The following is a 24,298-nucleotide window of genomic DNA, read 5'->3' on the forward strand; positions in this document are numbered from 1 at the left end:
TGTCCCAGTGGGTAGAATGGAGAGGTCAGTGTGCCTGAAGTGAAGTTATGTAACACAAGCCTTATGATGAGTAAAGAAAGAGGAATACAGTGTTAAGACAAGTAATAAAAATATGTAACCAAACTGTGTGTTGGCAGGCAGTGGTATACTGTGAATATTGGTGTTGCTTGCCTGTATCAACTTACAGGAGACAACTGCAAAACACTACTGAATTAGTCACTGAATAAGAAAACTATTGGTGCCAGATTTATAAGAGAGCAGAGTAGTTTTAGCAGATGTGGAGTAGGTACAGTGATGATGATGCACAATAATTACTGGTTAAACCATGTCACTGGATTGAACTTACTTTGTTGTGAAGCCACAAAGAAAAGTATGTTAAGAGGCCAGACAGAACACCCACTTACAACATGTCAATAAACAAATGTAAGCAAAGACCATAGTTGCTAGATGTCACAACCAGAAGGCCGTTCTTCTTTCTTCTTGAAAAAGACAAGTGTGTTGGAAGAAAAGGACTCGAAAGGACTCGAGGATTGTTTTGGAAACCAGGACCAAGTATCACCATGAAAACAGTAAGACATGATAGGAAGTGGTGTTTACAGCAATCTCTCTCGATTTCATTTTTCAAGTTCGTAATTGTGACATCTGCACTGTGTAGTACACTAGGTCAGTGGCCAGCTGGCTTCTGAGTTCTGCTGGGCTGGCAGCTAGCACACCCCAAGTTGCTGACGCAGAGCCTTTGCCATGCGCCAGAGTCCACATTTTGTAAGCTGGCAGCAAGAATTTTATGTGAGCATTGGGCACTCTCGATGATGCCATATCTGTTGCCCTACCGTGGCCTCGAACTGGTGATGAATACAGGCAGTTCCATGTAGTGATATCGCTTGGCACAGCCTCGGCATCCTGGTAGGGCTGTGAGACTAAGAATAAGCCCAGTAAAATTCGGTAACGGTATGCTTGTTGCGCATGTGCACTTTTAACAGTTGTGTATCCTGAAACGCCACTACCAATGTGAAACTCTGCCTTGCCCCTTGCTGCACAAACTCGTGCACTATCGCTCAGCTCGGTCAACTGTTTCAACAAGCTAACCTGACTTGGAATACTGCATTGACATTGTTGAATTACTACAATAACATCATCCTATGCCTACCTGCTGTCAGTGTTGCTGCAGTATACCATTCAGGCTCACAATAATATGCTCGTACATGGCCAGTTCACTACACTTTAGTATGTAGTTGGTCCTGAGCGCTAGTGTTAGTTATCTCGGAAATTAATTAGTTTCACTGAAACTGAAGTACATTACTGATAATTTGGACTGCCAGTCTTCCCGATGAGTGGTGTCATTATTTCTGTAAATGCAGAGTAACTCTCACAAAAGTGACAGTCCTAGTGTAGTAGAAAGTTCAATGATTTGTATATTTTGATTAACAAGATTTCCAGTAAAACTAGATACAGCGCTGGAGTCAGCATACTGAAAACAATGCCTTGAATAATGAATCCAGATGGGGAAAGAATAGTATAGGTATTCAGATATTTCAGTACCTGCCACATGTATATTACTTGGAAAATATACATAAATTGAAAAATATGTAAAGAAAACAAAAATTATTAGCAGGAGTGCAATAAGAACAGAGAGGAGAGTTCTGCTGGCTCTATTTAAGCAAGGGTACTAAAAGTCCTCAGATTTCCTTCTTCCAAATTTGGGTATTGCGTTTCTGTTAGCTCAAGTCTCTTGTTAATGTAACTTACAGTGTAAGCTGTGATTCGCTCCCTGAGAAGGAGCAGGATAAACAGAGATTGTATCAAGAAAACATTTTACTCAACTGCATTACAAGGTTCACATATTAGTATAGGGCAGCAGATTGTCCCCATGACACAATTAGCAGAGAATCTGATCTCCAGGGACAGATTCAGATAAAACTAATGACTGCATTTTAGGACACAATGACAGAGCCACAAACTGCAGCTCTGGAGGTGAAGAGATGCTAGACAGTTAGTCATCAATAAATATCACCTTGAAACAAAAAAACAAAAAACAAAAATCAGATTAGGACTATGAAACTTGGTGATGGTGTTTGTCCTTCTCACATATTCAGTCTTCAGTCCACCACTTTTTTTCCTCTTGATGCCTGACTTGGTGGAACCTTGGTTGTAGAAATCTATATCTTGGCTGTTCAAGAAATTATCCATTTACAAAATTACCATCTCATCATACTTGGATGGTGCTGCGCAATGGGTTTGTCATCCTGGAAAACAGATAGAAGTCAGGAGAATATGAGAGGGTGAGGCAAAATTTGATAGCCCAAAGAAACAGCATATGTGACTGTCATGTGCAGAATGAGGTGGGGCACTGTCGTGGAGCAAAAGCAACCCCTTGGACAGTCCCCTAACATGATGTGTCGTAACAGCTTCCCACATCCTTGTCAAGGAATTTCCACAGCATTTGCCTGTGTTGATTTGCCCCTTGTGAACATAGGCTGTTGCACAACACAATGGCATCCCCAAAACACTCGCCATCATCTTGCTTGAGGGATCGTTGTGAATCCCCATGTTACTGCCGACTGCTTTGCTCCTTGGTCTCATGGTCATTGTGATGTATCCAGTATTAATCCATGATGACTGCGGTACTGAAAAAGTGATTTTGATTGGCCCGAGGCACCTGCCACAATTTAGTTGCTGCCTTGATGTTGTGGATGTTTTGAATAGGTGTAAACAGTTACAGAACCCAGTAGGTAATGTTATTCATCATGTTCAAAATTTTGTGCAAAATGTCAAAAATTGATGAATGACCAATTTTCATTTTTTCCACTTTCACCTTGATTTTGGTACGCTGATCTAAAAGTGACGGTTTGTCCATGTCTCTTGAAATCCTCAGTTTGTCAAGGTTTTCACAAATGTTCTGCTACTTTGTTCTTTATCATTCAGACTTATTTGACCTCACTGTATGGTGGTGCATCATTGCTGTACAGATCCACCAACTCAGCATGAATTTTGCAGTAGTGTTCCCCTTCAAATGCAGGAAACAAATTACTGGACAGTACTCCCCTTTATCAATGGACTGCAACATTTTGTATGGGCTGTTGTAGCAAAGTATTATGGTACTGTGCTGTAGGGATTTCAGTGTGTACTAGGACTGCAGAGAGATACCTACAAACAAACAAAAATTGGTTACATAACTTTTTTGTGTTAATTAGAAAGTTGAACAACACTCCAAAGAGTGCATTAATTCTTAGCTGTTTGAATGAGCTGTCATTGAATTGAATTTACTGAACATAATGTACTTAACAGCAATACTTTTCATTTATCTGACAACTTTTAAATAATCACAATGCAGTGCAAGTAGGCTGTAAAGACCGTGAGACAATCCTGTAATTGTCCACCAAATTATGATTTCATTTGCCTCATCACCATGGGATTGCAGCAGTAATTATCTTTTATGTTCTGAAATTAGATGCTATAACATGACGTGTCTCCTTTTCACTTTGTATCTTTTGACACAATAATCATTGGATGCAATATGTGCATGTTTTTATGTATGTGGGTTTTCACAATTTCTTCAACTACCTTGATTGTGGGGACCTGTTCTTTAATTACAATTAAATGGCCTGGTAATTCCTGTCAGGAAGCAGAACTGACATAAAAAGAAATCTTTTAATACCACTCATAAACTTTTCAATGTTGTATTTGTTGTATGTGTTGTTCTTCTTTCCTTTCTTTTTTTTATGTCTCTTTTATAAAAATCACCAATATATTCTCCATCTCACTATGAGGCATGTCAACATCTCCCTGATGAAGACATATTCATAGGCAGAATCTTTTTTCACTTTCACTGTTACTGTTTCTTAATTCATTATGTATATTTACAGTGTTATACAGTTATACAAGAATCTTGTTCTGCTGAAGGAGTTTAATGTGATCAGATTGGTAATTTTGTGCAGTATAGTGACATAAAACCAGAAATTAAGGATTGTATCAAAGACTAGGGTTAACACGGACATTATAGATAATCAGTGGAGTGTGTCAAATAGTTTCAGATATCACATAGTGTAAATCTTCCTCAACATTTATGAACTGTACCTATACTTATCAACAATCTGTGCAGATGTGTGTAATAGTGAGAACCATATGCTGTCTGTTAATGCATTGCTTGATGTAACAAACTGCATAGTGCTTAAAATTACACAGTACATTACTTGAATGAAATTATCTTCTTGTCTACATTTTCACAGCCAAATTTACATGCAATTTTGAAAGTCTGTAAGTGGTCAAAATTCCATTTTTTGGTCAGAACAACATGATTTATTTATATCTTGGTGTTTATCTGATCAGCCATCCCACTGCAGATAGTATTCATAGATATGATTCATTATTCTACATCTACATCTACATTTATAGTCTGCAAGCCACCCAACGGTGTTTGGCGGAGGGCACTTTACGTACCACTGTCATTACCTCCCTTTTCTGTTCCAGTTGCGTATGGCTCGAGGAAAGAACGACTGTCTGAAAGCCTCCGTGCGCGCTCGAATCTCTCTTAATTTTACATTTGTGATCTCCTCGGGAGGTATAAGTAGGGGGAAGCAATATATTCGATACCTCATCCAGAAACGCACCCTCTTGAAACCTGGCGAGCAAGCTACACTGCGATGCAGAGCGCTTCTCTTGCAGAGTCTGCCACTTGAGTTTGCTAAACATCTCCGTAACGCTATCATGGTTACCAAATAACCCTGTGACGCAACGCGCCACTCTTCTTTGGATCTTCTCTATCTCCTCCGTCAACCTGATCTGGTACGGATCCCACACTGATGAGCAGTACTCTAGTATAGGTCGAACGAGTGTTTTGTAAGCCACATCCTTTGTTGATGGACTACATTTTCTAAGGACTCTCCCAATGAATCCCAACCTGGTACCCGCCTTACCAACAATTAATTTTATATGATCATTCCACTTCAAATCGTTCTGCACACATACTCCCAGATATTTTACAGAAGTAACTACTACCAGTGTTTGTTCCGCTATCATATAATCATACAATAAAGGGTCCTTCTTTCTATGTATTCACAATACATTACATTTGTCTATGTTAAGGGTCAGTTACCACTCCCTGCACCAAGTGCCTATCCGCTGCAGATCTCCCTGCAATTCGCCACAATTTTCTAATGCTGCAACTTCTCCGTATACTACAGCATCATCCGCGAAAAGCCGCATGGAACTTCCGACACTATCTACTGGGTCATTTATATATATATTGTGAAAAGCAATGGTCCCATAACACTCCCCTGTGGCACGCCAGAGGTTACTTTAACGTCTGTAAACGTCTCTCCATTGATAACAACATGCTGTGTTCTGTTTGCTAAAAACTCTTCAATCCAGCCACACAGCTGGTCTGATATTCCGTAGGCTCTTACTTTGTTTATCAGGCGACAGTGCGGAACTGTATCGAATGCCTTCCGGAAGTTAAGGAAAATAGCATCTACCTGGGAGCCTGTATCTAATATTTTCTGGGTCTCGTGAACAAATAAAGCGAGTTGGGTCTCACACGATCGCTGTTTCCGGAATCCATGTTGATTCCTACAGAGTAGATTCTGGGTTTCCAAAAATGACATGATACTCGAGCAAAAAACATGTTCAAAAATTCTACAACAGATCGACGTCAGAGATATAGGTCTATAGTTTTGCGCATCTGCTCGATGACCCTTCTTGAATACTGGGACTACCTGTGCTCTTTTCCAATCATTTGGAACCTTCCGTTCCTCTAGAGACTTGCGGTACACGGCTGTTAGAAGGGGGGCAAGTTCTTTCGCGTATTCTGTGTAGAATCGAATTGGTATCCTGTCAGGTCCAGTGGACTTTCCTCTGTTGAGTGATTCCAGTTGCTTTTCTATTCCTTGGACACTTATTTTGATGTCAGCCATTTTTTCGTTTGTGCGAGGATTTAGAGAAGGAACTGCAGTGCGGTCTTACTCTGTGAAACAGCTTTGGAAACAGGTGTTTAGTATTTCAGCTTTATGCGTGTCATCCTCTGTTTCAATGCCATCATCATCCCAGAGTGTCTGGATATGCTGTTTCGAGCCACTTACTGATTTAACGTAAGACCAGAACTTCCTAGGATTTTCTGTCAAGTCGGTACATAGAATTTTACTTTCGAATTCACTGAACGCTTCACGCATAGCCCTCCTTACGCTAACTTTGACATCGTTTAGCTTCTGTTTGTCTGAGAGGTTTTGGCTGCGTTTAAATTTGCAGTGAAGCTCTCTTTGCTTTCGCAGTAGTTTCCTAGCTTTGTTGTTGAACCACGGTGGGTTTTTCCCGTCCCTCACAGTTTTACTCGGCACATACGTGTCTAAAATGCATTTTACGATTGCCTTGAACTTTTTCCATAACACTCAACATTGTCAGTATCGGAACAGAAATTTTCGTTTTGATCTGTTAGGTAGTCTGAAATCTGCCTTCTATTACTCTTGCTAAACAGATAAACCTTCCTCCCTTTTTTTATATTCCTATTAACTTCCATATTCAGGGATGCTGCAATGGCCTTATGATCACTGATTCCCTGTTCTGTACATACAGAGTCGAAAAGTTCGGGTCTGTTTGTTATCAGTAGGTCCATTGGGACACATGTCCATTTCTTACACTTTCAGATTTAGCAGAGTGCCACATTCAGCTCTTAATGGTGATATTCTGGCAAATGTGCACAGTTTAGCATACAGCAACTGTGTACTTTGAAAAAGTTTCTTCATTGCTTGTTTCTGGGGCAAAATTTCACATTACGACATTACCATTATTCTCAGCTGAGAAGTAAACATTTTTTTATATTGGTTTGATCCTTTTATTTACTGTTCCATCAGCATTTCTGTAGTCTCCTGATCTTTCAACGAAAAGTGTTTTGTCGTGAGAGTTCTGTTCGTCTCTGAAAATTACTGGATTGTGACTCATGTCCTGTTCTGGTCTTCATCACAGTTAGCTTTTTCTAAAATAATTGTGTTTATTAAATATTAAGATTAAAAAAGATAATGTTGTAGATTACAGAAGTAAAAATAAAATTTCTAAGTTTTATGATGTAAGCATGTACACAGTTTCATGGGCTTTTCAATTTTAACATTTGTTTCAAAGCTTATTTCTATATCTCTCTACTGTAAAAGTGTCATCCCAGTAATTAATTTACTGACAATGTGTCATAACATATTTTACAACTGAATTGTATTTTTTGTTACCAAAACAGGGGCACACCACTCTGGTAGTGCCTTCTACTTGTACTGAAGGTTATTTAGTGGATTGTCAAAATATACTGACTCCTCATCGTAGATATGTGCAAGAATTCCTTTGCTGATTAAATTGCTTGCCTTCTCATGTGGGAATGAATTCTTATCTATCATTGGGACTGTTGTTGCTGGATTTCATCCTCTAACCAGTATTGTTCCTCAATTTCAAAGCTGTGCACACAAATTCTGTCATATCATTCTATAGCAATCTTGCAGTTTGTGACAAACACCCAGGTGCTTTGTGTACTACACTGTGGTAAAGCATTTAATTTGCAGAGTTGTTTTGATACATTTTTTATACAATACTGTATACTTTCATTAGCATTTTGTCTTTTAATTGTAAAGCCTTCCACAAAATAGTGATATGAAAAATTGTATCTTGGTCCAACTGTCTCTTTTTCATTATTTTCTCACCAGTCAGTCCTTTCGAAGGTGTGATGTTACACTAACACAAATTTACAGCTGATTACCCAAGTTAATTCTTGATTTGTGAAGTGGATTCTACAAGCATTATGTACACAACTCTGTGAACACGTGTGCCATTTTTAAACTTGGTGATAGCTGAAATCCTAGTCTCTTGTGAAGAGTGATTCTCTGTCTGCTTTTTTGAGTCCTGCATACACAGTAATTTGGACCTATATTCACGGCTGTTTCTATGAAATGGTGAAGTACTGGTGTAGCTCCCTCTTATTTCTTTACAGTGTGTGAAGAGAGTGTCTGCCATACAGATGACTTGTTTGAAGGCTAGTGCAATGTTTAAATATGAAAAATCGTCCACTGCTTTATCAGTTATTTTCCAGCTTTAACTTAAGGAAGTAACATTCTCTTTGGAACAAAGAGACTGATGGAACAGTTTACTAGGTAACTATAACTCCCGACTGAAACAAAAATCGGAAATAATAGGGTGCATGCAGTACACGATTTCTTCTTGTTTTTTGGAAGATAGCGTAAGATCAGGGTACCATAGTTTAATACCGTGCTGTATGTAATAAACTTTCAAATAGAAAGTTGTTTAGGCACTTCCTTCATACTAATTAAAGATTTAACACCAAACAGTCATAATTTTTGTTCTTGTGCAATTAATGTTTATAAATGAAAACAGTAACAATGGGGGAACAACAACAACAACAACATAGGTGGCATAAGAACTAGAAAGATTATAGATATTGTGGAACTGGAATGGCAGAGGAGTTATTAATGTGTCAGAAAAGTTTCTACCATAATGATACATGCAGTTAGGCATTTCTACAAGACCATGACAAGAAATTCTTCTGTAGGAATTACTGGCACTCCGCCATAAAAGGCAGTCATCAAACTATCAGAAATATGTAATCAGCTATCTGTAATATTATTACTTACTTTTTGAAGTGGAAAGAAATGTTCCCAGCATAACTGACAGGTCTGAGGAAATACAGATCGTTGCTGGAACTCTTTTTCTGGCTGATTAACAAAGAAAGTGCCCTGCAATTAAAGGCAAAGCTTATATGTCCCTTATGGACACAGTTGCTCATGAATTTTGGCCTTAAAAACGGCACCACCAACAACAATGACATTGTGACAGCAGTGACACACAATGCTGCACTTTGTAGTTCGGGATAGAGAACACACTATTTGAATTGCTGAGCATCTCAGGATTACACCACTAAAAGAATTCATGAATTACTAGTAAATATTCAGTTTTTTCATACTTTCCTGTTTGTTTATTTCTTCTACATTATACACAGTAATTATGCTGCAAACAGTTCATTTTGTATAAAGGATTCAATCACTTAATTTCACTTAGCACCATTCATTGTGCACTATTACTTCATGAGGTAATGCTAAAACACTGTACTAGGCTTCAAATATGCACCTGACAATCCAGATACAGATTTTTCTGTGATTTCGCTAAACTGCCGAAGGAAAAGACTGGTATGGTTCCTTTGAAAAGAACACTGGCACTATCTTTACCACTTTCTCTCTCTCTCTCTCTCTCTCTCTCTTTCTCTCTCATGACCACATCACTTGTATACCATGTGAAACCCTAATGCTGCTCCCTCTTCTTTCTGTGAGTATTTGATTTGCCATTTGGTGAGAAGTGAAGCTGAAGGTGTGCTGTGGAAGCTGGTCCCTCTCTGTGTTATATGAAAAATTACAATTTTTGTGTAACTCAAGTGATTCTATATGCCAAACAGAAAATCGTTGAGTTACTTAAAAAAATTGTTTTTGGGTGTTGTTAGGAAAAAGTTGTAAGCTGGTACGCAATTCATTGTCGCATTTCATGTTCGTAACAGTTTGTTTCATTTAATATAATTTGATTTTGTGATGTTAAATGTACCACTACATTGAATGCTATTATGTACAAATCATACTGGCTATAAAACCTGGCCAAAAAAAAATACTGTGCACTAAATGAGAGGAAATGGTTCAACAAATCATTATTGTGTCTACATAGAGCGGTATTGAATACGATGGAATATGTAAAAATTGAGTTCATTTTATGTTCACACAAATGTAATTAATGAAAGAAATTGTAACAGTAATTTGACCAACAAAATGACATACAAATACGCTCCATGTGTTCTTGTTAGAACTTATACATGTCCAACACGTATGTAAGAACTGTATTTTAAGATTTTCATCACAATGAAGCATTTCCATGTACAGATTTTACCACATACTTCTCCAACACCTTGTAATTCCATATATTTTATATTGCTGGTGATGGTTTCCATGCATTTAAGAAGTTAATGTGTTGGTGACATGTCAGTCTGATGGCCATTATAACTTCCTTCTAGAGTTGACTGTGTGTAAGAATGTATTCAAGTTTTATAACTGGTGCCATCAACCACCACCCTGTAATTTTGCTGTGGAACAAAAGTATTAGTCTCATTGAAAGATTTTTATTGTTCCTGTAATGTGAATTGCACCTTGAAATAAAAATATGATGTTTTAGTTACTCTCATAGAGTGAACCTTTTCAACAGTTTTGTTTCATGATGCAAGGAAGTACATATGAAACTACACTGCCTTTTATCTTTTAGCCTCTTGATTTTCCATCAGCAGTGTTGGGAAATATATTTTTCATTCTGTTTGCGTCATACCCTATGACACACTTCTGTGGATAATTGAAAGGGTGAGAAAAAGACAATTTTGTAGTCACAAACTGCTCACTTTATATATTATTCAGGAGAGTTTAGCTCATTTGAGTGCAGTTACCATTATGTAGACAGAAATAACTTGTAGAAATGCTGTGTGAATCACGATATCAGTGTTGTAGTTAGTGGTACAGAATAATATGCACTATTGGTAGGTAATGATACCTTTCCATATTTATTAGTTTTTTAATGTTGGAAACTGAGTAAAAGAGACTAGTAGTAGCTGTCAAATTGTATTAAGTGGCATGAATTTTAAGTTTTATTTTTACAGAGTGCATGTTTTCAGTGTTTGCTTGCACTGTTTCCATTATTCACCCCCATAATTTGCTGTGAATGTCGATGTTGGCTGTTTGTCTTATGTAGCAAAACCCCAACCCCATGAAGTACCTGTTGCGGAACAAGCACCTGCAGACAGCCCCTCTCACGAGTTTGTGTCAGACACATTCCAGGCAAGTTCCAGGGACTTAGAGGAGGTTCGAGAGGGTATGAAAAAACTCGGTATGGATCCTGACAAAAGGAATGGTAAGTAAAATAACTGAGCAGACCTATTCTGTGGATAGTTGTATAGTGTAGATTAATCTTTGTTGTGCAGCTTTCACAGAATAGTGTATTTGTGCATTTTGCATATTGCCAGTGTTCACAGTGTAAATTTTTTCTTCTGATAAATATCATGTATCATATTCCCAATTTTTCCTGCCAGTTAAACAATGATGGCTACCATTACATTAGGAAATAGTTGATATCTTATTGGTTTAAGTATATATTTAACTGATAAATTTAGTGCAAGGAATGCTGAACAACTGGTGTAATGAGCAGTAGGTACGCATATAACCAAGGCATTGAACAGTATAGATTGCCCAAGAGTGTGTGCGACTGTGGCAATTCAGATGAGAATTGTTTGACTTGCTAGTTGTTAAATAATGTTTTGTATCTCAGTTTACCCGTAACTGACATGAGATCGACTTTGCTTTTTAGTATACCACTTCAGAGGGCCAGTGGGTAGGGGGAGGGGGGAGAGGACATCTTATACAAGAACTAACTGGCAAATGTGATCTGTGTTTGTCTGGTGCTGCTAGTACTATCCCACTTTCGAGAGAGTAAGGTTTGACATTTCTTACTAAGTTTGCATGAATGATTGCTTGCTGTTTTTGTGCATGGCTTTGGAATGTTGTTATCATATATTTTCAGTACTGCGCATATATGAAGGAGTATTGTCCGACATCGCTTAATATTTCTGAAGACTAACACTGCTTGTTTTATCACATTCTGTCTCCATTTTTATATATGTCATGTATGTTTTTAAATACTGAGTAATGGGCTGCTGAAGTTTTGTAAGCATTTTGAAACAAAATAGAGCATGCAATGGAAATATGGCATAGTTAAGCTGTTGCTGCTATTCCCAACCTAGATTTGAGGACCATCAGTTTATTTCCTGTGTATTGAAGTACTGACTGACTGACTGTGGCTTTCCATGACCTTATTCCATCAAAATGTCTGACAAATAGTGAATGTTGTAATGTGTGAAACAGGAATGATCTTGCAATAATATTTGTGAAGAGAATGCTAGGTGGTAGTGAAGTAGGTCAGAAATCAGTGATGGCACTGAAAGCAGAGTTACTTCTAGCTTATCGTTTGTATGATTTTTTTTTTTTTTTTTTTTTTTTTTTTTTAGGGCGCAATACTGCTATGGTCATTAGCGCCCGAGTTTGTATGAATGATTAATATTTTTACTGTTTATGAAAACTGTCTCATCAAGATGAACTTCTGGTTCCATTGCTTGGGAAATTCGAAAATAATGAAAGGCATTGTATGACATTTTACTGCAATATACATATTGTGGAGAAAGAGCCAATGCTTTGCGAAGTCATCACTGCCACGTGTGGCTTGCCTTCCTTGTCTTCTCAAGTTAAGTAATCTTGTTATGATGTACTGAGAAATTTACAACCACATTCAATTTGTACATCTCTAAATTTAATAATATTCTCTAAATTTAAAAAGTTGTCTCAGAGAAAATGATCTGACAATTCCAGCTGTCTGGAATCGTGTGTGTTACATTCCTAAAATTTGCCACACACACACACACACACACACACACACACACACACACACACACACATTTGTCTAATATGTATTGATCCTAGTCTTCCCACCAAGGAAAAATTGCCGGCAGTATGAGGTTCTGGCTCTCAACATGCCATCCTCAAGTTCTGTGTACTGAACTACTGATATGGACTTAAAAAAATATTTACTCATTAGCATAACACAGTGACCACCATTCTGTATTGTATATTTGGGGGGGGGGGGGGTGTTAAAGATAAAGCCAAATGTTATGGAAGCATTAATGACCATACAGACTCTCTCTTAAGTAAATCAGTTAAAGAGTTCCCAGTTATTTTGTACAGTTCTGGGGACTGCACTTGATCTATAAGAGAGATGGTTCAGAACACACCCACACACAGTATTCAGGAATATTGCATATGGAATCCTGCATGTTTAGACCAGAAGCTAAATAGTGTCTGAGAACTACCAGAAAATCTGATTTGGAAGGTGCTTCAAGAAGCTTCTCAATTAACTCTCAAAAATATGCAAGGAATTTCCATCCTCCTCCTCCTCCTCCTCTCCATTCCCATGCGTCCCCCCCCCCCCCCCCCCCTCCCAAATGTTTTGTCTGCGAGAACCTTGATGTCAAATGTTCATTACACTCCGAGCATTGTGTTTTTATGGAAGCGAAAAAAAGATGGTTATTGAAAGTAAATGTCCTCATATATTTATTTTGTCAACAAAGTAAGTACTATAGGATACTTGTAGTTTGACTACTGGGAGCAGGAGTGTATAATTTTGCTTGGTGATAAGTGATCTCTTGTCTCCCAACCTGCCTGGCCTGCCCCTCACACCCTTCCTTTTTCGTATGCTATTGACAAGGTGAGAGGCATAAACACACAGTACTCTGGGAAACTATGGTGCATAAATAATTTTACAGAGCTTCATGATAAAACAAAATAGTAACAGCCCTTTCTAAAACACTGTTTCATATATGTTTTAATATTTTATTACCAACAAGCATGGCCTCCCAACTTTGCAGAGAAGCAGGTGGAGGGTGACAGTCTCAGCAGAGAGGCAAAATAATTTATAGTATTAGACCAAGGTATTTGTGTGTCCAGAGAAATAGAAGAAAGGTACTTTCAAGGTTTCAGATGGAAGATGTCGCATCCAGATATCACACTAAAAAAAGGGAACCTGAATGTACATCTTGCCCCACCCCGCTCTCTTTTATTCAGGACCCTGAGTGACAGTTTCATGTGATCTTCGAAAAAGCCTCTCTACAGCTGTGTGCTTCTGTCCTTCAGGGCGAAAGAACTCCTTGTTTGAAGTGTTGAAATTCTCTCTCTCTCTCTCTTTCTGTATGTCTATTGTCCTCTCTCGTAACTATTATGTTTTTTTAGCTGCATTTGGTTTTAGTTCAATTTAAAATCATAATTTGTTGTGTAGATTTTGTAAACATAGATTTTTTTCACTTAGTCTGACACAGATAATATATTGGCTCACAAAGTTCATTACAGTCAAGGGAGACCACAAATTACAACTTAAGTGTGGAATTCAGGGTTAGTTCAGTTTTATTTGCAACTGTACTTGTGTGTGCCTGTTCACATTCCTAGGACACACAGCTGAATAGCAGGAATTACTTGTGTACCAACTTAATGAGGTAAGTAAATACTGTTTCAGAGTAGGTCTTTATAATGTGAGTTGAGAGTTAAATTTCAAAAAATGGTACTTCCTCCTAAATGTGTAAACTATTTGTGATAAGTTTAGTTAACAGAAAGTATTAATAAGTCTTTTATGGATGAGACATAAATATTTGAAAGTAATGCAAAAATGCATGTAATTTGTGCAGAAACATGATCACCTCTTTCACCTGTATTCCCATTCCATATGAAATGAAACTGGAATATATTACCTGTAGATACAAGAGTTTCATTTTTTAATGAACTGTCTTTAATGAACATCATGTGTGGTAAACATGGTGCACAGTTTCAGCAGTCTAGTCCTTTTAATGTGTGTGTGTGTGTGTGTGTGTGTGTGTGTGTGTGTGTGTGTGTGTGTGCACACGCGTGCTACGCATATGCATGATCACCACTTACAGCCAGTGGCAATGAGATTTTTCTTATCAGTTAAAACTATTTAGGGAACACATCATGAGCCCTTCTTCAAGAGAATGGAACCGTTCCTTTGTAGACATGGTATTCTAATTTAATTAAAAATATTGAATGGTTAAATAGCAATGCTTCAAAGAGGAATTAATGTAAGCTCAGTTGCTGCTAGTACAGCTTCCTTGAAAATCTGTTAATTCATATCCATAAATCTAACTGTTCAGTTAATAGTACACTTCTCTCAGCTGGCATATAAATTTGTATTATAAGGGTATATAGACAAGTGTGGCATAGCGATTCAAACAACTGGCTCGTATTTGTGAGCATCAGGGTGCTTCATCTAACTGTTTCATAAGTTTTCTATGATATTATTACAGCATTTAAAGTGAATGGTATGATGATTCCTTGAAATGATAACTAAATTCCTTACTCATCCTTTTTGAACTGTGATTGTCCAATCCATTTGGAAGATAAAAGAAAGTTAGCTAATTTATATGGTGCACACGGTTAAATACACTGTGGCAGCTGTTTTGTGGTGACACATTTGTTCTGTTATCGGTCATGAGAAGCTGACTTACATTATTTGCTTTTTGTGAATTACAAATAATGCACTAGTGTGACATTTACAATTAATAAAAACAAATGCAGAATGTAAAAATGCGAGAATGTAATTTAAGTAAATTCAAGTAGGTTTTATTTCAACAAAATTTATCCGTTCTTTTGGATCATGGCTAAACTGGAAGTAGTTACCTTCTACTTGGCTACTTAATAACATCCTCTGAAATGTTCGACGCAAACCAGTTACGTATTTCTATCATGCTAAGATGGAAAAAGAAAACAATGTGGTGTCCATATTACATACCTCAGACTCGCTTTCCTGTGTGTTACTAATGGAACTTTGGTAGGCAGGCTTCTGCTGGAGTGCTTTAGCACAGATCATTATTAGGCACTGGAGGGTTTGTTGATCGTGTTGGCTGTTGCGTGGCTCCCATGTTGTCAGAGAGATATTAGCATCTATGAGCAGAGGCTGTTGTGATCCTGACTGCAACTGGGACATATTGTACCACGCATGTCTCAACAGTGATTATGGTTGTGTTCCTTTCTAAAAGCATTCCAGATTAATGCCTAGTGTGCAGAACTTGCAGATTCAGTGTCATGGTAAGGTGTCTTATGTCCTATGTTATGCATTATGCCACTGACACAACAAATAAAAAATAAAAAGTGGAGGACCCAAGTACATTTTTTTAGGGGGGGAGGGGGGGGGGGGGGAGGGGAGGTTAATCCCGACAAAAAGCCGTTTTACATGTCATTGTTCTGCTCATTTATCAATGCTCTTTATTTCCTTTGACAAAATGAATTCACAACCACTCCTGCTGTTCCTTACATATGGTCATAGCAGTATTCATGTAAAAAGATATCTTATTCCTCAGAAAATATAGCAGTCATCAATCTAGAGGTGTGCTTCAATGCTGCAAAGTTGTATGGAACATAGCCGTAATGGGAGTGTAAGGTGTTGCCTTCATCTGACCAGAAAACCAGTTTAAGCCATCCCCCTGCCCTTGCCAATTTTTATGGGGGCTACAAAACATAATTAAACGAATGTTATTGGTAAGAAATGGGATACCTTATTTCGGACAAAGACTTAAATACTCCAGAAGAAATACGTCAATTCTCACTTATATTTATTTTCTCACATTGTCACAAACATAATTTGACTTTCTGTGCAATTAACTTAACTAATTTGATGATAAATTCACAGAATTTCTTTGTGTTACTTTCAGTTACCATTAATGTGACTGTACTGTACCTGAACCGAATGATTTGTTTACTATTGGACGTGTGTGTGGCTGCCATAGTGTTGTGATACTAACCAAATACTGATTATGAATGTTGATTGATAAGATTGCTGTTGGTCTTCTCGATCATTTTTCATTTGAGTGAATACTCTCTTTGGGTCAGTATGAGGCAAGGGCATCATGGTTATGCCATGTAATTCACTGATGCAACCACTATATGCTAATCAGTGCCCAAAGTAATTTTAAGTAATATAGTTTAGAAATTTACAGAATCTTTTGAGCTCTTTTATCTTATCCCAGAAACCATATTGTTTGTTTCCATGAATAAATGTTGGTTGTACAGTCATTTGAGCTTTCAATACTCTAAAGTTAGAGACAGAGCTTCATAATTAGGCAAAAATATGAAATAAAATGGGGAAAAAAACTACAATATCTTTTGCCACATGTTTCTCACCACAGAAATGGATAGTTGTTGTTACACCTGATCTGTATAGCTTCAACTATTTCTTTTAATAATTTGGTCTTTTGTAACTCTTGTGCACAAGTAGTTCTAGATGTAACATGTATATTCATTTAAAAATGTGTGTTCATGGAACTCATGAAGTTGGGCTCATAGCTTTATATGCATACAATAATTGTGAGAATGTGCTGTTACTTCTCAATTCTCAGATGTGCTGGTAAGTGCTGGTCTCATGGTGTTCCATTTATTGTCTGTAATAAACTCTGTTAGTATAAAAATTACGAAGTTTTCAGTCCAGAGGGTGAGGCTTCCTGTTTGCTCTTTTTTCTACAGCCTAAGAAGAAGGAGAAAAGCATGGAACACACGGCCTTCCCCATTTCCTGTAAAGTCTCCTGCCACTTTGATGCCACTTGAGTCTAATTTTCATACATTAGTTAATGTAATAGTTTACCTCAATGAGCATGGCTGTGTCACAATATTAACAATTATTTAAATGCATGCTCGCATTTGCACTGTGGAAATAATTTTCTAGACGCACCTTTTTGATTCTCTAATGCTCAAAGCCAGACTTACATTGGATTTTGGTTGCATTTTCTTATTATGTGTGAAATGGAGACAGAACTGATTAATGAGAGATTAAACAAATAGCTATGCCGTGAAACTAACAGAAGTAAAATGTGTTATGCTGACTGCTGGGTCTCTGCAAAATTCTGTAATGTAAATGGCTGTGGCTCTTACTGTTGGCTTGAAGGAAAAAAATAAAGGTTTATAGGTCTGAATTGAGGATAACCTATGACATAATAATATATCTCTCTAACCCTGAAATGACTGATCAAATATATTTCATGTATTCAAATAAGACTGTGAAGCTGGTTAATATAACTGAATACGCCATTATTTTTTGACATGATGTTTCATGCGTTGGAATTATATGTTTATTTTTATTCTATTGTTTTGTGACCTTTTGATGAATTACAGTTCTAGAGAAGATGGAACACCACTCAATTTCAAAGTGAAGTTGCAAGCAGGGAACAGAACACACTAAATACTATAATGAACTGTCAAAGATTATATTTTAGGAAACATAATGCATATTTAACAATCATTGTTATGTGAAGTATATGGCATGGAGCCAGTGAGCGGTGGCAAGTAAAAGGGAAGTGCATTATTTTATGAATAGGGCAGAAGATCAAAAGAGACAGAGTTTGGAGGATTATGGGGCAAGGACGGTGCAGTGTAAATGTGGAGGAGGCTTTAATAAGAACTTCATATATTTACGAAAATGTCATTGACTGACACTATGATTGGCTGATAATGTTTCATGAAGATAAAGTGTAAAAACCACTTAGGTATCCTATGTGCACTGCTGATGAAGTTTCTGCTCAAGTCATTGGGATAATGGACTGGGTTACTGTAAACTGAGATTACTGTGCCCTTTAAATGTGGCAAGAAAACAAAGGGTAACAAGAGTGAGAAAATTTAAATATTTTTTGCCAGTATTGTCAGAGGCTTGTACCATCAGTTAAGTAGTTTAATAACAAAAAACATCACTTTTGTTGCTGTCGTTCCATAAACGTAAGTGGGCCAATGTTACCTGCAGTTGGGGTTACTTCAACCCACTTACGCATTTCTTTGTGGAAGAGTAGTACTATGATGTTGGGACAAAGTAAATTCAATGAATATCACTAGAATAGAATTTGGGAGTATGAGGGGAAAAATAAATTGCCAAATTTTGAAGGTAAGCACATGGAAATTGAACTTACTAAGAGAGTGATACAGTAAATATAAAAGTGTAGTATATTTCATTAGGTGACTAATTCATTTTTAACTTATTTGTTACACTGTGGTAAGTATTTGCAAAGAGATTATATCATATAGCCAAATTGTGTTATTTGTGTGGGACTGATAATTCGTATCAAATTCTCTCAAGGATAAAATGGTTTGCCTTTTTCTTCTGGCAATTTTCAGTAGGACTTCAACTTCCCCATAGAGTTCACTTTAGCACCCTCATCACTCATGTCTTTCCAGTTTCAAATATTCTTCTTAGTTGTATGAAACCGTAGCATACTGCCCAACTACTAATTTATCTTTCAATGTTTTGTGGTGCTGGACATCAACCTGCATATCAGAGAAACTTTCAGGGTTGCCATCAGATTCTAGCACCACTTCATCTTCATTTTGGGGTTGCTTTGGCCTGGGCTAAAGTAACCCCATATTTTGCAAAAATGTTAACCATTTTAAAGAAGTGCTAAATATGTTTACTAACAGAATTTCACACAAATGACCATTTCTCATCTTATTACCTAATGCTGACAGCATGCAAAATTACTCAGCATATTTTTAGCATACCTGATGTTAACCTTCCAGGCAGAAGTTACTAGGGTGTAATTGGTGTTAAATATTTTATGAACAACATTGTGTCCAGTACTGCCAACTCTGTATCACTTCATAGAACTCACAACCTTGTAGATCATTCTTCAAATGCTGTAAATGTATATTACCTTGTTTGCTCCATACTGATGATGTAATTTTAGTGGGGAAAATTTAAAAAAAAAATTGCCTATAAAGGGCAAAGTAACCGCAGCTTATGGTACCCTGTGTTCAGTGGCTGTTAGTCAACTTATATGATTGCTATTAATGTACATGTCAATTTTTTAATGAACAAGTTTGTGTAAGAGATAGAAGGTTGCGCGCAGCATAGTTTTGCCTTTAGACAATTTTGCATTTGTTATCAGTGTTCAACTTGGTGGTGCATTGAACATGTGGGGTATAGAATGGGACTCTACTTATCAGAGAATGTAATTACCGAATGGGCATAATACAGATGGACTAGGACAATATACGTGATGCATAGGTCCTGGAATATAACTAGGGATAGTGTGGATGGTTTTATTTTGAGAAACCAGTGTAATCCATAATGTTGAAGAAGAGGGCTACAGTGTTTAAGCCTGTATTTTCAAGAGTGTATCTGGTGTCCTTCCTTATCTCATGCCAAAGATACAAAGTTCATTGTTGTTCACACTCCCGTGCTCCCACTCATACTTTCACAGTGAAGTGTAGTAATCCAGTGTACAGGCTGAAAGATGCAGCTTTTTTTGCACAAGGGTACTACCCTCACTACTGGCCCATTTAGAGATTTGTGAAATGAATTTGTCCATTCCTTCTAATTTTAGTCTAACGCAGAGGCTCTATCACATTGCCTACTATTTTTAAAATTCTATGTTCTCTTGTGTAGCATAAAGTGTTCCTCAAACACAATTTACAGTCCATGTATAAGTTCATATCTCAACACTATGTACTGAAACGCGTGACTAAGGTTGTGAATAGGCTCTCCACAAAACTCACAGCATTGACCAGTGTTGCAACTATAGCTATTTGTCATACTTGTAAGACAACTGTTTCTCTGTGTTACAAACACAGGAATTTTCTTCAGCAAGTAAACTTATTATGTTGCCAGTTGGTCAATTATCTTTATTTGCTTCAGATCTTAGGTCAGCTCCTGTTTGTGGCATTAAAATATCTTTATTGCTCATCCGGATAGCTTTCTTTTGCTATTTTACTATCTTTATCACAATTTTTGCTTCATATTCTCAGTGTTACACTCCTTTAACTTCTGTCAGCTGATGTTCTCATGCAGTTAACCACATCTGTGTATTTCCCTTAAATGATACCCATGCGTTATTCCTACTCTGTCAATACATTGTGGGCATATTTTAAAAGGTGGGTGCATTGTTGTGTTCCATACTACGAAATTGTGTTAAGACAAATCCTTTCAGTCTCTTGGCACTTGAAAAAGGAGTAAGAGCAAAAGTGAAAGTTCGTCACAGTTTTTAGTGGGTGCTGTTTATCCCTTGCAATTTCATGTTTGTAAGGTGAATAATGGTGTTTCTTCAGCAGTTTTTGCTATCCAATTTTCAGTTTACCATTTTCCTTCTGTTACTTTCTTCATTACACCAGTGGCCTTGCCACAGTGGTAGCACTGGTTCCCATCAGATCACAGAAGTTATGCGCTGTTGGGCTCGACAAGCAGTTGGATGGGTGACCATCCAAGTCTGCCAAGCGCTGTTGACAAGTGGGGTGCACTCAGCCCTTGTGAGGCCAATTGAGGAGCTACTTCATTGAGGAGTAGTGGCTCTGGTCATAAAAACTGACAACGGCTGAGAGAGTGGTGTGCTGACCACGTGCCCCTCTGTATCAACATCCAGTGATGCCTATCGGCAGAGGATGACACTGTGGTTGGTTGGTGCAGTTGGGCCTTAAGAGGTCTGTTCAGATGGAGTTTTTGTTCATTGCTTAATTTTAGTTAATTTTATTTAAGTTAATGGGAGAACTGAGAGTTACATAAATTGTAGGCTTAAGTACTTAAATATTTGTACTTTTTATCAGTTTATTTAGTTAGTTTTTGAAGTCCAAAGTAGTTCTGGCTGGATTAGACTGTGCTTAAAGCTGCGCACAAGACAGTTATTTTTTACTTTCAAAATTATGAAGCAGTTTGAGACAATAGTGGTGGTGCAGAGAAACTGTGAAAACAGAGTATTCTTTGTTTACATCTGGATAGTTTTTACTTGAGCAATTTATAAAATGAGCAGCTTACTGTAGCAGTCATAGATGAAAGTTGTGATCGTATGTAGATAAATGGAAATTAACGACTTTTCATGCCAGAATTGTAATGTACTTACACATTTTTGGAAACCAAGACAGTGCAGATGTGATGTAGTTAAGCTGCAGATCTCGTGCTAAGGTTAATAGCAAGAGTAGAATTTAAAGAACTTTGACAGGAAATTATTTCCAACTACTGGTGCACGTTATTTTGTTTTAGAGATTTTTGTTCACACTATACATCAGTCAAGTTAATTTTATCCTTTCCTCTCCAATTCCATTCTCCCATCTGTATCCTTTAGATGTTTAGCTTTCTGTTGTCATTATGCTTCCTCCGTATCTGTCTCTCTCCTCCAGAAGAAGAGTGGGAGAAAGAGCTAGAAGCAGAACTACAAGATTATGAAGTGGTTGCAGATGGAGACAGTCAACAAGACTCAAACTGGGAGAATCAAATTGAGGAGATGCTGGATGCTGAGGATACAACTGATCTGAAATAGCTGACAACTTGTAACAGTAGGCTGACGTACATTTATGACCAGTTGCAGCTTATTTTTGGGTATACCTAAGGGCTTCATGAAATGGCCTTCTTTCATTGTAAAAGAGATTACTGCTAGCCTAAAACTATTTTATTTGTTCTGGATGTCAGCTTCAGAATTCGCCAAATATTTTATTAATCATAAAGGAAAAATGTCAATTTTCAAGTTACCGTGTTCTATAAAACATACCAGAGAATGACTATAAAATATCAAATTAAAAATAGTGTTAATGCACATTAATAAATAAATAGCTGAATTAATTTTCTAAAATAAATGAGATTTCCTTTCATTGGGTGAAATAGAAGGATAAATTACTACATTTTGTTGAAATACTGGAAATAAAGTAATTTGATTTATTTATGTAAAAAAAATCTTTTTAAAATTGTGTTCCATAAATTAATATTATTTAGTGTTGCTATAAATTGTATATGAGTGTATGTACATACTTCAGAATATGTGAAAAGTTGTATATGAGAACTGTACAGTTTGTGATCAAGTGTCTGTTTGTGATTAATTTCAGCATTTTATAACAAAAAGTTGTTACAACCAATTATTTTTTGTGTAGCAGGAATTAACTGTCATAAAATTACAAAATTTTATATTTCGAGTAATAAGTGTGCTTACATGTTGTACCAGAGAATATAAAAGTTGATGGGTCGAGTGAAGTAGAAATTGTTAGAGTGCAATAACCACTTTCTGCCTATAAGTATTTCACTTGATCAAAACTGTTGATATATATCTGTGTGTCTGTAGTGTAACTGTTTCAGAGGTGTGTGTCATTATTAAAACTCTTCTTCAAATATGAAACCATTCTAAAATGACCTGACTTGCCATTTTGTCGTCACCTTTCACACAAACATTCCACTTGCAGTGATCAGTTCTGTTGTTTAATAAGTTCTTCCCAGAATGATTTAAAGGTGTCTTCAACATAAACATTTAATGAAGAATAGAAAATGCAAATATACCATTGTCTAGTCTTCTGAATAGATTTTCAAACAAGATTTCTTCATAATCTGTAGTTTATCATCCAGTTTTTTTCCCCCAAAAAAATGTTCTGCAAACCAATACAGATGGTGACTCCTCTTGATACTAACCTCCACAGAAGAGTGAAATTCATTCATCATACTTATTGATTCCCTGACAAAAGTAAAGTAGCTCTGCCCTTGAAGAATGTTGCAGGTATTGCTTTGTAGAGGACTTACTGAAGGTTTATGTTACTGAAAGTTCCTATGTCACTGTTGTAATTTCTATAATAACTTTTTATATTTTAATGATAATAATTACTTCATTAATTTTAAATGTTCTTATTTTGTCTTGTTGTTATGTGGTTTTCTCTTCTTGTTTGTTTCACTGAGAGGCAGAGTATGTGTGTGTGTGTGTGTGTGTGTGTGTGTGTGTGTGCGCGCGCGCTTAAGCACGTGTGCACGCGTGTGCATAAGTGCTTGGTTTGAATGCGTGCAGGTTCCATACCGGGTTTGGATGAATGTTGGTTTGATTCTTCATGACTTCAGGAGTGGCTGAGAAATATATGTATTTGCACAAGTGAAGACTGTGTTGGGGTATAAGTTAAAATATGTTTATTAAGAATGAGTTAATGTAACCAGCCTGAGTGAATAACAATTAACTATGATGCATACATTCTTCCAAGTTATTTCAAGATCTTCTTGTTTAAAAAGAAATAGACAATATAAGTAGCCACTGGGATTCCTAACCACCTTCATAATGTACCTTTTCATCTGTTGGATGTTAAGAAATATAGTGTATGTATAACAGATAAATGTGCATGTAGGTGAAAACAAATGTAATTAATGGTTACAATATACTGAAATATATTGTGTGTTTCCCTGGCTGACTGTTGTTTTTTTTCCAACCCCTCACCTGCATCACTTGATACAATACCTGGTCTAGTTTTTTCAAACGCAATATTCTATAAATGTAATATAAATTGCCCGGCTCATGTAGAACAAGAAACTGATTATGTACAGCAATTAAGATACATTGGTGCAAAGCTGTGCTGACCTATCTTGAAAAGACTGTGAAAGTGAAACTAAAAAATTTGTTTTTACAAAGGCATAATTAAGGACAACGGGATTCTGACAACTGTGGCAGTATATGACATTGCTATTACACAGTTTATATTTTTAAGCACAGAGAGGTAGATGTGTGCTGTAAAATCATACAGGCAAGTTTTGAGTGTAAGTTGCGTAAGCTTAAAGGTCCTGGCAGATTAAAACAGTGTGCCAGATCCAGAACCTTGCCTTTCATGGGTAATACTCTTATTGGCTGAGCTACCCAGGCATGACTCACTACCCTCACTCAAAGTTCTGCTTACACCAGTACTTATCAATTACCTTACATACTTAACTG

General features: G+C 37.0%; 1 protein-coding gene across 5 annotated transcripts in view; it reads left to right on the forward strand.

The window, feature by feature from the left end:
- LOC124555037 (synapse-associated protein of 47 kDa-like) overlaps positions 1-23,780 on the forward strand; it is a 320,494-nt gene extending 296,714 nt beyond the window's left edge. For 2 of the 5 annotated variants that reach the window (XM_047128800.1, XM_047128804.1), the window contains exons 8-9: positions 10,756-10,914; positions 21,753-23,780. In XM_047128800.1, coding sequence (XP_046984756.1) covers positions 10,756-10,914; positions 21,753-21,892 — 299 coding nt within the window. In that variant the 3' untranslated portion in view covers positions 21,893-23,780. Of the gene's footprint in view, positions 1-10,755; positions 10,915-17,129; positions 17,579-21,752 lie in introns of those variants that run through there. The other 3 variants (XM_047128801.1, XM_047128802.1, XM_047128803.1) reach the window with 3 other exon arrangements.
- The last annotated feature ends 518 nt before the right edge of the window (positions 23,781-24,298 follow it).

This window comes from Schistocerca americana, chromosome X (assembly GCF_021461395.2).
Source record: "Schistocerca americana isolate TAMUIC-IGC-003095 chromosome X, iqSchAmer2.1, whole genome shotgun sequence".
NCBI classification, from domain to species: domain Eukaryota; kingdom Metazoa; phylum Arthropoda; class Insecta; order Orthoptera; family Acrididae; genus Schistocerca; species Schistocerca americana.